General features: G+C 45.7%; 1 protein-coding gene across 3 annotated transcripts in view; it reads left to right on the top strand.

Annotated features, from left to right (window-relative positions):
* lrrc4ba (leucine rich repeat containing 4Ba) overlaps positions 1–11,468 on the top strand; it is a 41,614-nt gene extending 30,146 nt beyond the window's left edge. For all 3 annotated transcript variants that reach the window (XM_037792731.1, XM_037792729.1, XM_037792730.1), the window contains one exon: positions 1,163–11,468. In XM_037792731.1, coding sequence (XP_037648659.1) covers positions 1,163–3,121 — 1,959 coding nt within the window. In that variant the 3' untranslated portion in view covers positions 3,122–11,468. The remainder of the gene's footprint in view (positions 1–1,162) is intronic.
* The last annotated feature ends 3,740 nt before the right edge of the window (positions 11,469–15,208 follow it).

Raw genomic sequence — 15,208 nt, 5'->3', positions numbered from 1 at the left:
TCTTGGCAAAGCAGTCCCCTGTCGGCGGGGAGGACGAAACAAAAACACGACTCGTTTCCTTGTCTCTGCCACCCCGGACCCAAGCCAATAAACAAACTATCAAAACGTAACTTTACAGGGACTGTATGGCCCCCGGTTAGTGTCACAGTAAACACACAGATGGCTAGCGTAAACTATAGGCCGACGCCTCATGTGCAGATTATAAGATAGCAGTGTTATTTTGACCGGCTCTTGCCCTGCTGTTAGTTAGTAGTTGGCTTCTGTCTGTAAATTTAGATTGTATGGACCCAGCAGTAGAAGTGAAATATTAACCCTTATTTGTTTGGAGCAGGTGACGTTGCACCTTTAAGTTTGAGAATTATTCAGCATCAGTTCCCCACAAATTGTGCCTCGCCATGGTACCACGGTTATACAGCAGGTTGTGAAATGGAGTGATGCGTATTGTTTTATCTATAACATGGAAGCTCCAATATGGAGGTCAGGGTGGCCCTTGGAGCCAAAACAGAGGCTGTTTAACTGTCTGGTGTCGCTGTCAGCAGTCAGTGGGAGTCTGTCTGAGAAGCCCACCTTCCCCTGCAGACAGCAGCAGTAGTCACTGGGGTGGAAAGATCATCTGTTACCGTTATGAGCAGAGAAATTCATTATTTATATTTGTATGGTTTGTTTATTTAAACATGCGTTTAGACATATTTGTGCCTGTGAATCATTAATTGGCAATATTTGTTTTTCTTTACATGGTTTTGTAAGGCTTTACTCATCTCTAAAATGAATAAATAATATGTTAGTATTAGAACTTATTGTCTGCTAAAGGTTATATGGCATGATAAGGCTAAGACAAGTCAAGAATCAACAGCTTATACTGCATGTGATCCTTAATTAATAAGAAGTGACAGACAAATTAAAGTCATTAAAACAGAAAAGAGCCAACTTCAGAATGTACATAGTTGATTCCACATAGTGCAGGTTAAGTCCCCCTGAGTTTGTCTCAAATGGCTCTTGTAAAACACATTAATCATCCACTTTTTCATTTTATTCCAAAACCTTCCATTGTCAAATGTAACCACACAAATCTCAGTTGCAAACACTTATACAAATATATTTGTAATCTACATGAATCATTCTGCATGTTGTACAGTAATTTCATCATTATCTGTCCCTGCAGGTTATCAAGTCAGACACTTTCAAGCACTTGAGGCACCTTGAGATCCTCCAGCTCTCCAAGAATCAGATCCGTCAAATTGAAGTCGGAGCATTCAATGGCCTCCCCAACCTCAACACACTGGAGCTCTTCGACAACCGCCTCACACTGGTGCCATCACATGCCTTTGAGTACCTCAGCAAGCTGCGGGAGCTGTGGCTGCGCAACAACCCCATTGAGACTCTGCCGGGCTATGCCTTCCACCGTGTGCCCTCGCTACGTCGCCTGGACCTCGGTGAGCTCAAGAAGTTGGATTTCATCTCTGACGCAGCCTTTGTGGGCCTCATCAATCTACGCTACCTGAACCTGGGCATGTGTGGGCTGAAGGACATTCCCAAACTGACAGCCCTTGTGCGTTTGGAGGAGTTGGAGCTGTCAGGAAACCGACTGGAGATCATCCGACCCGGTTCCTTCCAGGGCCTAGTTTCCCTCCGCAAGCTGTGGCTAATGCACTCACAGGTGTCCGTTATTGAGCGTAACGCCTTCGATGACCTGAAAAGCCTGGAAGAGCTCAACTTGTCCCATAACTCCCTGCACTCCTTGCCCCATGACCTTTTCACGCCCCTTCACCAGCTGGAGAGAGTACACCTTAACCACAACCCCTGGATCTGCAACTGTGATGTGCTTTGGCTTAGTTGGTGGTTGAAAGAGACGGTGCCCAGCAACACCACCTGCTGTGCCCGCTGCCATGCTCCCCCATTCTTAAAGGGCAAGTACATTGGAGAGCTTGACCAGAGCCACTTCACCTGCTATGCGCCGGTCATTGTGGAGCCACCCACAGACCTCAATGTCACTGAGGGTATGGCAGCTGAGCTCAAGTGTCGCACAAGCACCTCCACAACATCTGTCAACTGGATCACCCCTAACGGCACACTAATGACCCATGGCTCTTACCGGGTGCGGATATCCGTCCTGCATGATGGCACACTCAACTTCACGAATGTCACCCTCCGTGACACGGGCCAGTATACCTGCATGGTCACCAATGCTGCTGGCAATACCACGGCGACAGCTGTCCTCAATGTCACTGCTGCTGATGCCAGTGTCAACTACACCTACTTTACAACAGTCACAGTGGAAACAGTGGAGACCCTAGTTGATGGAGATTCTGCATTCAATGCCATCAATGAGACATTCTTCGGTGTTCACCACGGCCCCACGCCCTCGGGCCACATGGGGCCAGAGGGTGTTCCTACCACACCCTCCTCTCTGTCAGCAGGCTGGTCCTCCCCGTCTCCTCGGGCCACCCGACCCACGTTCACTGTGCCCATCACTGAGCCAGGCTTCTCAGGCCTGGATGATGTGATGAAGACCACCAAGATCATCATAGGCTGCTTCGTAGCCATTACCTTCATGGCAGCTGTGATGTTGGTGGTGTTCTACAAGCTGAGGAAGCAGCACCAGCTGCATAAACACCACGGCCCTGCTCGTGCCATCGAGATCATCAATGTGGAGGATGAGCTGGGGGCCGGGGCCAGTGGTCGGGGCAGCGGCATCTCAGGAGGTTCCACGGTGACGCAGAGCGGAAGCAGTGGAATAGGAGGGGGCCAGAGCCTCAGGCTGCACCACCCAGAAATAGTCAACCTGCCGAACCTGGCCCGATCGGAGCACCTCAACCACTACTACAAAACCCATCACTTCAACAACAACATGATGGGCCTGGGTATGGGCACGGGCTCTGGTATGGGCCTCAACAACAACAACAACCCCTCGCCTTGCTCCCTGTCTCAGAACACGTCAATATCCTGTTCCCAGGTTCCAACCAGTGGAGGAACAAACACAGGTGGCACCCTGCCCTCCCCTGTGCCCCTGCCCCAGTTGGGTCTCCACAGTTCTCTGAAAGGCCTTATGGGGAAAAGCCAGAATGAGCCCCTGCTTTTTAAGAGCGGCTCCAAGGAAAATGTGCAAGAGACTCAAATTTGAGTAAAAGTGAGAGTGGAAGTAAGCGGTAAGACAAAAGAGATGCTGGTAGAGACAGTGAGACAGAAATAGCCTGTGAGACCGAGTATATGAGACTGATTGTAGCTTACTGTCCTCATGGACAGATTCCAGAGAAGATTATATTTCACGTAGTCACTGCTTTGTGTTGTCAATCTGTTGACAGAGAGAAGCAGATAGGAAGACTGAAGGGGACAGAGTACGATATCTGATCAGCACTGGTCCCACCACTAGCATCCGCACATACTTTTCAACTAAACCTGACACAAAGATATACGATGTAAACCACAAACATCAGAATCATTCAGTTTCCTGTGCAGCCTGCTATAGTCTTTGCCAAAGTCCAAGATCAAGCCAACTCTTTTCATTTGCATCCACAATCACAGTGGAAAGCTATGAATAATACACATGTGCAATGAGCCTCTCTAGGTTTTTCTACAGATTGCTTCGTATATTTCCAGACACATTCAGTGTATATATTTGGAGGGAGACATAATATTGGCCATTGAACATGTTGTCAGATTAGTGTTTGGCAGAGACTCTGACTAACAAACAATGGTTTGGGTGAGCGGTACGGTCCCAGGTTTCCAGGAAGCACTAAAACAAAACAGAGAAAGCAAAATTAGAGCAGTACAGCGATTCTGTCCAGGACACATGTATCAGAGTAGTACTTTGCAGGGAGACAGAACAACAGCTATTGTTTTTCAAGAGCGGTTTCACTCTCACTTTCTCACTTTTTCCCCTTTTACACCTTACTGGCTACAGGCTTCGTTGAAGGAGGAGAGAAACAGAGTGCGTTATCATGGGAGAAGAAAAATCCCATGGCATATAAAGGACAATGAGAGATATAAAAAGGACCGAAAGTACATATTATATATACCGTAAATATATTTTCATTCAAAGAAATAAATTATAAAGAATCTTTATCAAGCTTCTGACTGAAAACAACAACGTCTGAAGAATATATAAAAAAGAAAAAAAAGAAGTACACACAGCCGTTGTAGTGGCTCTCCCTGACAACTTGTCCGAACTTGGAGCAAGATGGCCGCTCTGACTGTGCTGCATAAGGACACGTCTAGGAGAGTGGCATCCGTTGAGAGGGAGCTAAAACAAAAACCTGGCAAAGTGTTTGAGTGAATTTATTTTGGTCTCGACTTTTTTGTAGCCACACAAAGTGTTTTCCCTCTCCTGTCGCATTCACATAAACAGGGTCATTGGAGAAGGGAAGTCTTTACACTCCACTGCGAAAATATGAAATACGACTACAGCTCCTCATCACTTGGTATACAGTGTAGCTATAGCATTAATAATAATGATCATACTGGTAATAATGATAACAAGCTTTAGCTTTATTTGTCATAATGGCCATTTAATGAAGAACACATTAAATGATCAACACTATGTTACACTATTTTACTGTAGAGCATGCTCTCTAAAAAAAAAATGAATTTACATTTGCTCAACATCTGGTTTTAACATATATCACAATGATGATATGACACATTATTGTTATTATGTTATCATTATTATCATTCATATGACTATTATTATTACTCCTTGTGCCTACAAATAGATGAGAAGTACTTTTTTTTCATTTGTATATGACACTGAAGTTGTTTTGTGACTGATCCTGTTGGACTTCGGCTAATGAACGGCAGTGGGACGGACTCAGCGCGCCACTAAGTGAACTCCACATGCATCAGCAGGAAATAACCTGGCCCTCAAAATGGCTTCCTCTGTCCAGCCCTCACTGACTTGTCTGCTCCGATGTCTCAAGCAGTCAGGACCCCTCATGTTATCACGCATTAAAGACAGGACATGAACCTTTGATGAAGACTGCTCCTTTGCAGGGGATTATTTCACAACTGTATCTCAGTGTTATCGTGTATGAGTGGATTTCATGGCAGCAGGGAGCTAAATGGACGCCAGGCATTGCCAAGCATTTTTAAAGGTAAGCGAAGCTCGTTCAGTGAAGGAGAAGGTGACATACAGTACAGTATACAGTGGTGGGTGGATTTTTTTCTAAAGAAAAAGGACAATTAAATGAAAAAATATAGAACCTTATAGATCTCTTTTAAAAAAACAAAATTATTATGATAAGTGTTTTTCATTTTGGGTTTTTATCTAGTTTGATTATTTTCTGTTTTTTTAAATCAAGTGATATCTTTATTGTAATATTGTTATTGTTATTATAATTAGCTAATTACACTGGTTATAATTATGAGAGATGTTCTGTTAGCAGAGGTCACTTTGAAAATTAAAAAAACCTGGCACATAAAATGGCAGTTGAAGTGTGTGAAATTTGGTGGCTATTTTATTTTATTTTTCCTTTTTTGTTCTAATCAACTTTAATTGTAGTATCACTGTTTGTATCCCTTTGGCTCTGCTTGAGATGAGACATAGCGAATGTGAAATGGTCAGCACTGGGTCCTTTTTTTCTGCACAGGGGGACAGGAAAGGCCCTGCTCTGGTTTACAAGCTCACTCACACTCGCTCTGTGCTTTCCTGAATGTCATCGCCATCACAGTGTTCAGAGTGCGATTGCGCTATGTCAACACCTCGTTGCCATGACTACACACTCAGACAAATGCGCCAAACGGCGTCACCATCAGCGCCTCGTAAGGCACCCCGTTGCCCCTTGTCAGTCACGTTCCTTTTAGGTGCCATATCTCGACGAGCCGGCCAGTGTTCCTTCAATGGTAGCAAATCACCCTGAGCATTGTGCCCATGTCCTCACATAAAACTACCCCCCCACCCCCCGCCCAACCCTCAGCATCCTGCCATCAGGTTTCCCTGGCAACTGTTGCTGCTGCGACAGCCCTTATCACAGCGTCTTGATTTTGGTTTCGAATGCTAAACAGACAGGAGCAGACAGTATAGAATTTCATCCGTGTGTACACGAACATCCATCGCAAAGATCTTTTCCTTGTTTCCTCGTTAATGTATTTGATTTGTTTACACCAGCAACTGTATTTCTTACACCACTGACTTTCTGTCAGTGAATCGTGCAATTAACATGCCACCATCCCCTATGCATTTAATTTGCATAGGCTCCACACCATTGCTAAACACTTTATGCACCCTACACTTGTGATTAACACTCATACCCTGCATCAGTCATTAACATATTCCTTTCCCAGCACAAGGGATCCATATTCCCCTCACAAGTTATTTACATATTCATCTGCCTCTGTGTGTGCAAATAACGGAGAAATTATCATGTGGGCATGCTAGTGGGTATGACAGCGGTGTGTGTGTGTGTGTGTGTGTGTGTGTGTTGGTTTTGTGTATATCAGTGGCTGAAAGCAAGGACTGTTACAAAAAGCTATTTCCCCCTAATTCCTCAGATACTGTGTGCCCTGCCTATCGCCTGTAGTAGCTCATCACTTTGGAAAAGCATTGTGTAGCCCCTATAGCTCCTGTGAAGTGGCACAAACCAGAGGCCATGTTATTGAGGCTCGGTGGTAGAGGGAGCAGCGGTTGAGCCGGAGACACACAGTCACAGTGCTGCAGTGTCTGAGTCACAGAGCACTGAACACACTCCCAACACTCTAATGGAAATGCTGTGTTTACTGTGCAGGAAGGGACCCGTTCATTCACCCATTCAGGGAATAGGTGAAAAACACCAGAATATGTGTGTGTGTGTGTTTGTGTGTGTGTGCAGCTCTGGATTATGAAATGCCTGTTGTACTGTTGTATAAGGCAAAGAAATCAGGACATTTGAAGCGCTACGCTGTTTATGGCAAAAGATGTTACACCATTGTTGATGCAATACTGCTCAGTGTGTGTGTGTGTGTGTGTGTGTGTGCGTGCACATGTGTGTGCGTGTTCAGGTGGGCTTACGCTAGCTAGGTTGTGTAAGGAGGGGAAGAGGGAGGAGGGGCGGTCAGACCTCCATTTTAAATCCCCAGTTTAAACCAGCTCTGTCTGTCTCCCTCTGCTTCAGGCTACTTTTATGATCCTCTCACTGACACTTAAAGTAAAAACAGGATTTTTTTTCTTCACTTAAGCAGCTCCCCCCTCCTCTCTCTCTCTCTCTCTCTCTCTCTCCCTCTCTCTCTCTCTCTCTCTCTCTCTCCATCTCTCTCTCTCTCTGCATATTGGGATAAACAACCCAACTGATGAAAGGTCTGTTCAATCAGGCCAACCTCTCCTTTCAAGAGAACATCCCCAGCCTCTTAGCTCTTTGTCAATCTGCCACAACAAATAGAGGGTCAAGGGTCAAGTCTAGTGGCAGCTTCTGTTTGTACATCCTCAGCTAATCAAGGTTAGCGTTCCCATTTCGAATTGTGCCATTTGTTTTTATTGTTTTGCCCTGGCTCAGCTATATACGACAGTAACACCTGTTGGTGAAGCTTAAGTGATTTTTAATGTGCATTTTCAGTGGCTGTATTTATGGTTAATCACCTTGACAGTGATGTGACTTTTAGTCATAATCATAACGATGCACATGAAATGATTTTCTGCTGCTGCTCTCTTATGGCGCGTGAGGTTTGTGTTAGCACAGATACGAGGGCCATCCAGGTTCAGTCTGCTGCTCATCGTGGCCACACTTGCGCCGATCCCTGGGGGCGGTGTCGCACACATGTTGACCTCGGCGCTACGGGCCCTTTGTGAGCTCCACGCGGCTTAATTTCTTTTCTGTCACCCCCCCTTTTAAAAATAGCAGTGAAGCGACAGCAGAACTCAATGCATTATTGATACGCATGGTGTCAATGATGCATGTGCTTAGGCACCAGTGCTAATTTTCTCCCCATTGCAGGGGCCAAGAGCATCAAACCGCTGTAATTTATATGCGTCGTTATTGCTATTATTTTTCACACGGCCATCAAGACGGTCCGTGAGAGCGGAGCCAAACGTTGCAGCTTGTCTCCTCACATGATGGCTGCTGTGATTCTGTTAAGTGCAGCAGTGTTTTGTGTGCCACTGTGTCACCGAGCCCCCACCACCACCCAGCAGCAGCCCTGTCTTACTATTCACTGTGCCTCTGCTGTCAGGGGCTGGTTTCATCACCATCACGCTGGTCTAAAGGCCGATTTGATGGCACCAGTTTTCAGATGCCCGGGTCATTCTGTTATGGGAGGAAGAAGAGCTTTTTTTGTGTTTTTGTCACTGTAATGTTGCTTCTGCTGGGACTTGAGATGTGCACAGACATTTTTCTGTGTCATCACTGTGAAAACCCTGCCCTGAAGCCACTTATCAAAGCTTACTACACACACAAGCACGTGCACATGTAAGAACCACACACACTCCGACACTGACTGACTGAGTGATTTATTGATTGAGGTGGGGCTTTCTTAAACAATTTGCAGCTGAGTGCAGTGGAGGTTAACACAAACCTCTCAACCGCACTGCCATTGTGCTTCAGTTTTACGCGTGTGTGCTTTATATCCTGTGAAGGTGTCCTTAATTTGAGAATGGCCAGGACATTAGCACATGGCTTATTTCCTTGTTGCCTTGGTAACCGTGTCGTTGGTCACAAGATGTCCGTTTTGGTCGTCTTGCGAGCTTTGAGCTATACGTGGTGTCGGAGGGGGCTTGTCAGTGTGTGTGGGCCGTGACGTGAGAGTGATGAGTGGTGTCTCATCCCAGATGACTATCTCCTCTGTGTCACTCAGCTGTGGGTCAGCGGCCTGTGAGCTGCTGCTCAGAAGAAAACTGAGAAAAATCCACACAGTCATTGAAATAGTAAAATGGGACACGCTCACAGCCCATGTAATTGTAAAGTACCGATTAATGGGAATAGTAAAGCCGGAGCGCAGCTTAACACAGAGCTTCTCATGAATGCTTTATAAAGGAGGATATCAGTGTCGTCATGTGAAAACCTTGTAACTGATTACATTTTTATGTTTGCACTGAGAAAACTCTACAGCCCGTGGTGCCGTTGAATCCCTCTCAGAACTCTGTGGGGTAAACTGAACAAAATGGCGCGGCAGGTTCAAAAGAAGGCTGTTGTTCTTAGGTCCTGAAAAGCTGGCATTTGGGGGCGATGCAAGGTTTTCACCCGACAGCGACCATATTGCGCTTTCAAACACAGATTCGTGTTTTGAGAACAATCTGGGTTGTCGCGGCTCGTGTTGGGAGTTGGAAAACATTCTTCTGGAGCAACTTCATGCCCTGAAGCGCTGTGGAAAACTCCCCTTCAGTTGTGTGATGTGTGCGGACCCGGGGACTTGTGTTGGAATGTCCTGAACCATTCGTAACTATTAAAGGATGTGCTGACCCAGCAGCTGCGCTCCTCTCAGAGGACAAGCTCACTGTAAAGTTTCCAAACGCTCATTCCACCCAATCCACAGAAGCCCGGCTCCCAGATTAACTGTTTATGGGCACCTTGGCTCGGCATCATAATCACACTCTGCTGTGTCTGATGTTTGTTTGAAGCTGGGCGGGGGCCATAGAGTACATCTCAGTGCTTTGAAGTGTAAATTCAGGTCTGGTTGGAGCATCGTATGGAGGGCAGCGAGGAAATAGCGACAGCCATATGGATATAAGCTGGTGGTTTGATAATAGAGCTGTTTACTGAGGTGGCAGGGAGGACGTGAGGTCAAACCCTGACCGGACGTCAGCAGCGAGGGTCAGAAGTTGTCTGGGCTCAGAGAGGTGAAATCAGCCCTGACCTAGATAGGCCTCCCTTGCTGAGCTTTGAATCAGACCTTCAACATCCTCCCAGTAAAGGAAGTTTTAAAAAAGCAGGAAACAGTTGTAAACAGTCATCAATATGAAATAAACTTTTACTGGGAGATATTGATTTTTCTTTACCCTTTTTTGTCTCCACCCCCACATGTCAGCTAGTGAGGCATGCTGCTTTTTCTCATCGGTGCTGATTTATTTATCCCGTCTGGCCCTTAGTACCCTCATTTCATGTCTGCTCTCATTTCTGCTCCCAGTCTATGTGACACCGACCTCACAAGTTATATTTTTACCCCTGATGCTCATGAACGGCTATGAGCGACGTTCAGCAGGCGTGACAACAGCCTCCGTGTTTCTGTGCATCCCGTCATGGCTGTGCCACGTTTACCAGGCTCGGCCGGCAGTAGACGCCCGCTTACCACGCAACAGCTTCAGTCGCCTCGGGCCTCCCCACCCTCTGAGCCCAAAGGAAATAGAGTGACAAGGGAGGACAGGACAGACAGAAATAGAGAAAGAGAAAGGAGAGATAGATTGAAAAGAGACGAGGATGACAGGAGGAATGAAAGATGACACATTCTGTCACTCCATATCTATGTAGGTTTTAGAGTGTGTTTGCATGTGTGTGCATGAATGCAATATGTCACACACATACACACAGAGGCCCCAGCTCTGCGTGCTCAGTGTGTGTTTGTGTAATGTCTGCATGAGTGGTATAAAGATGCATATTTATGCATACGTCCGAGTGGGTTGCGTGCGTACTTGTGTGCACTCGAATGCGCACGGTGTCCGTGTTTGTGTATCTGTGTGCGGCAGAGATAAAGACATGAAGGAGGAAGGGCCGCCGTGGTACTTATATGTCACCCAGCGCTGGAGGGGAAATGACTCCTCTCTGTCCCCGACCCATGGGAGGCAGAGGAGGAGCACAGCTGACTTCTCCTGCTTCTCTGCCTTTTTCTCACCCTCTCCTTCAGAAATGTAGCTAAAGCCTCAGTCACGGCCTCTCCCTCTCTTTTTGACTCACACACACACACACACATGCTCGTATGCTCGCTCGCTCACGGGAGTACGTCTCGCATTATCCCCCTTTCCTCCTCTTGTGCTTCTCATCCCCTTAACCCTCCTGTTCCCCTCCTCCGCTCTTCTCTATCTACCTCATGCTTCCTGTTTCACCCCTCCCACCTTCTTCTTCTGCCATTTTTCAACCCCCTGCAGCTAGATGTCAACTTGTGATTCTGTATTAACCCCTTGATCCACACAAACACACGCACACACTCTCCCACGCTCCCGTTAGCCCCCTGCACCACTCCAATCCCCTCTCAGGAAAATGGAAAACAAACCCAGCAACAAACCAAGGCTTCTGATATTTCCTTCCCTCTGTTCAATTAAACATGGCCTCCATCTGCTTCTTTGTTTCGCTTCGGCTTTTCTTCTGCAATATTGACTATGGTTGTTCTTGTGATTGTTTCTTAAGACTGTGTTTTAACCTGTTATAACCACAGATGTACGTATTAACACTGGAGGAACATGTCACGGGTGTGTGTATGTGTGTGTGTGTGTGTGTGTGTGTGTATGCGTGGAGGAGGGTGGATTTGTTCTGCTTCAAGGTTCTGTGCCAAATCTTTTTCAGAACATTCAATCTCTGTTCATGTGCCATACTGAGAAATTTATGAAATAAAAATAACGTTTTTTCACAAAATTCAAAGTGCGATTGGGGTGCTTATTTTTTGACTGTAGGTCTGTTAACTTTATACCATGTGTGCTAAATAACTTGAGCACAACAGCAACAAACCTGCAGGTCATTGTGCCTGTGTGTGTGTGAATGAATGTATGTGTAATCTTAATGTGTGTGTTCTTCCACGTCGCTGTTATTCTCCCAGAGAGCCTCCTCTTCCTTCAGTCAGCATCAGTTTCTTCTCAGTGTGCCGCAGCAGCATGTTCAGAGTGTGTGTGAGTGTTTGGAAGGCATTGTGTCAGTGTGTTAAAGCTGATTTGACACTGAGGCTGTGGACCGGCTGGCTGCAGGGTGTGTATCGTGACCCGAGCGGCTGACCTACGCCTGCGCCCCACGTCTGCCCGTATGCGTGTGTGTCTTTGTGTTCATGTGGGTGCATGTCTGTGTGTGTGTGCTGTTCGTGGGATGTTGTTTAGCCTGCGGTGAACACTTAGCTCGTGCTGGCTGGGGGTTTGCCAAGAGGTCAGCTTCTGAATGCTACTGACTCAGGGTTACAATTATTGGCTTACCGTGTGTGTGTGTGTGTATTTATTATGTGTGTGTGTGTGTGGGTGCAGGTTGGGGGTTGTTAGGGTGGGTTAACATTGATCCACTCGGTCTTAACAGTGATTCTTCTGTAACGTTTGAGGAATAAATTGTTTTATTCAACTATTTTAATATCACAGCTCTGGCGGTTAACTGCCTGTCGATCGGCAACAAAGGCATTGATCTCTGAACGTGTTAGATGTTATTTCAGTGAAGTGCCTCTCTAAACCTATCACTAAACTTTGCTGCAAACCTGCTGACAGCTGAGCACAACGGATGATAGAAAGATTTAATGTGTGTGTGTGTGTGTGTGTGTGTGTGTGTGTGTGTGTGCGTGAGTGCGTGTGTGTGTGTGCGTGTGTGAGTGTTTGTGCGCCCTCAAGCAGAGCTCAGTGTCCTTATTGGGACAATGTACAATATAAAAAATGGCCAGGTTTAAACTGTTCAATAATGTAATTTGGAATGAAACATAATCAATGACTCTCAGCAGAGCTGCAGACATGAGTCTTGATTTGGCCCTGAATGCTGTGAGACTTGACTTACTTAAGAGTTGAAGACTGAAGAATTCACTGGACTTGAAAACCACAATGGACTTGAATTAATGAATCGTGTTTTGAATATTAAATTGTTAGGCCTACACAGTGAAAGGACAAGTTCTCATGTGTGTAACACGACTCAAAGGATCCAAACCCAAATGGGTTGCAATAAAGGGATAGTTTGGTTGTTTTGAAGTGGGGTTGTATAAGGTACTCAACCATAGTCAGTGTGTTACCTACAGTAGATGACGGTCGACACGCCCCGAGTTTGGAGAAGCAGACAGGAGTACCAGCATGGGAGCAAAGCAATGTACTGCTGTGGACGGGGGCAGCAGAAAACATATTTTAGACACCTAAAAAAATCAATATCAGTTTAGGTGTAGTAGTGTACGCTATATTTAGAGTATTTTTACCACTTCATCTTGCCGTCAGACAGCTACGACGGGTAACTGAAGCTGTTACTGTATATCCATCTCTGCTCTCGCCAAAGCCACCACTGTTTTTGCCAAAGGAGTCTTGTGGCTTTGGTGAGAGCAGAGATGGATATAGCAGCTTCAGTTCCCCATCAGAAACAGCTGTGTGACAGTAAGGTAAAGATGTGAAAATATTCTAAATATAGCATATACTTAAGCTGATATTGATTTTTTTAGTTGTCTAAAATCCGTTTTTCTGCTGCCCCCATCCACAGCAATACATTGCTTTGCTCCCGTGCTGGTACTCCTGTCTGCTTCTCCAAACTGGGGGTGTACCGACTGTCATCTACTGTAGGAAATACACTGACTATAGTTGAGTACCTCATACAACCCCACTTCAAAACTCCCGAACTATCCCTTTAAGACATAAGAGACTTGCAATGTGAAGACTTGATTTCTTTAGCGTTTGACACTTGGCTCGAGATTTATATTTGCCCCAAAAGACTTAAAAAACTGCTCTGCTTTTACATTACATTTTCAGTAGAAGTCACAACTCTCTAAAACTAAAAAGAAATAAATCAAAGATGTGAGGTTTCATCCTTACAGTCTATACTATATAGACGCTATCCTACATTTATAAACTGTACTGAATTGTATTACCTGCAACTATTTTAAATCATACATGCAATTGTTTGAGTCTACTACATAAATGCTCCAGTTTCCCTTCTCAGAGCTTTTACATGTAAACCAGGAAGCATTTATTCTTTTTTTTTTTCCCCAAAGCTAGTAATCTAGCAATTTAGCTTTTCTTTTTTTTTCTCTCCAAAAATTCAGTAAATTCTGTAATCAGATTATTGTAATCCAGTTACACATTATGTATTACTCCTCCAGCCTTTGTGTGGGTGTGCGCATGAGAAGCAGCAAAAAAAAAAAGGAAAATGCAAACAAGCACTGTCCTGTTTTGCATGATTTCTGCGCGCAATCCATGTTAAAGCATACAGGTTTAAATTGCATGAGCATCATGTCATTTGTATTGCAACGTTTTAAAAAGTGTGACATGTTCTCTGCATAGCTGCATGGTGGGAAATACAAGCGCTCTTTCTACAGGAGTCATGTGTTGGAACTTCAAAACTCCGATGCGACACCACCTCCCTTTCGCATAGCATACCTGCTATCCAGGGTGCAGTTTACGGTCGCGCTGAATAGATTATGCAAAACCAGCTAACAATTCTAATTTTCAACTCAGCGACACTAGTATCTACATGACTCAAGGGTAGAGCAGCAAGTATGTATTTAAGATGGGAACAGACTGCATGAAATCCAGGGCAATTTATATGTGACAAAACAGTGAGGATAAAGCATGCAACTCAATCACAAGGCTCTATTTCTCTCTCAGCTCTAGTTAGGTTAAAATAGTTGTGATTGAAGGTGGTGGTGGGGGGCTGTCAGGGAAAAATAAAAGCTAGTGGAAGGGCAGGGATTGGGATTTGAGGAGGAGAAGGGGGAGGGGAGTCCTAATGATGAGCGGCAAACAAGTTTCCGTTTTCTGCCTCCCCTTCTCATGAAAAGGCCAATTCTTTCAGTTGGCTGAAATCTAAGTGATTTCTCCCCCTCCTTCTTCCCTTCTGGGGCCTGTCACATGTCACTCTCCTCTTCGCTGCCATTTGTCTCTGGTTTTCTGCTCTGGTGCTCAAGCCGCGTTGGCGTCGTGGTTACTGTGGGAGGTGAGCTTCGTCTGGAGGTCAAGGCTGGCATTAGTCCTGGATGTGAAGGTCGGAGCCAGAAAAAGGTGCCTCTGTCTTCTTTAATTCAGTCTCGTGTGATGAACGGTCCATGTCACCCTTCCACAGCCCCCACCCGCTCTTCGTCTCACCACTCTCCCGTTCTGCAGTGATACAGTTGTAAAGTGTAACCTTGGAGACAGGGGCTAATCATCCATCCCATAGCTACCCTTTCAATCCTTCTCCCTCCACCTCACCACCTCGCTGTCTCTTTACACCTCTCCTCCTCGCTCTCGCCTCCCACCTCCTCTCCACCTCTCCCCTCCTCTTCACCGCAACAGGCTATTTAGGTATTTCATTGGGTTTACAGTATTTTCTCAATTATCTTCCTACCTCTTTACCGCCCCTCCCTCCCTCTCCCCCCTCATCCTCCCCTCTCTTTGTTTGTCCTGTGGAAGGACGTTTGTTTTCCTGTGGGGGTAGAGGGGAATCGACATCGAGAGATGAGTTATTGA

Source organism: Sebastes umbrosus, chromosome 14, assembly GCF_015220745.1.
Source record: "Sebastes umbrosus isolate fSebUmb1 chromosome 14, fSebUmb1.pri, whole genome shotgun sequence".
Lineage (NCBI taxonomy): Eukaryota > Metazoa > Chordata > Actinopteri > Perciformes > Sebastidae > Sebastes > Sebastes umbrosus.
The sequence above is the reverse complement of the archived record's forward strand: the minus strand, read 5'-3'. Positions and strand labels throughout refer to the sequence as shown.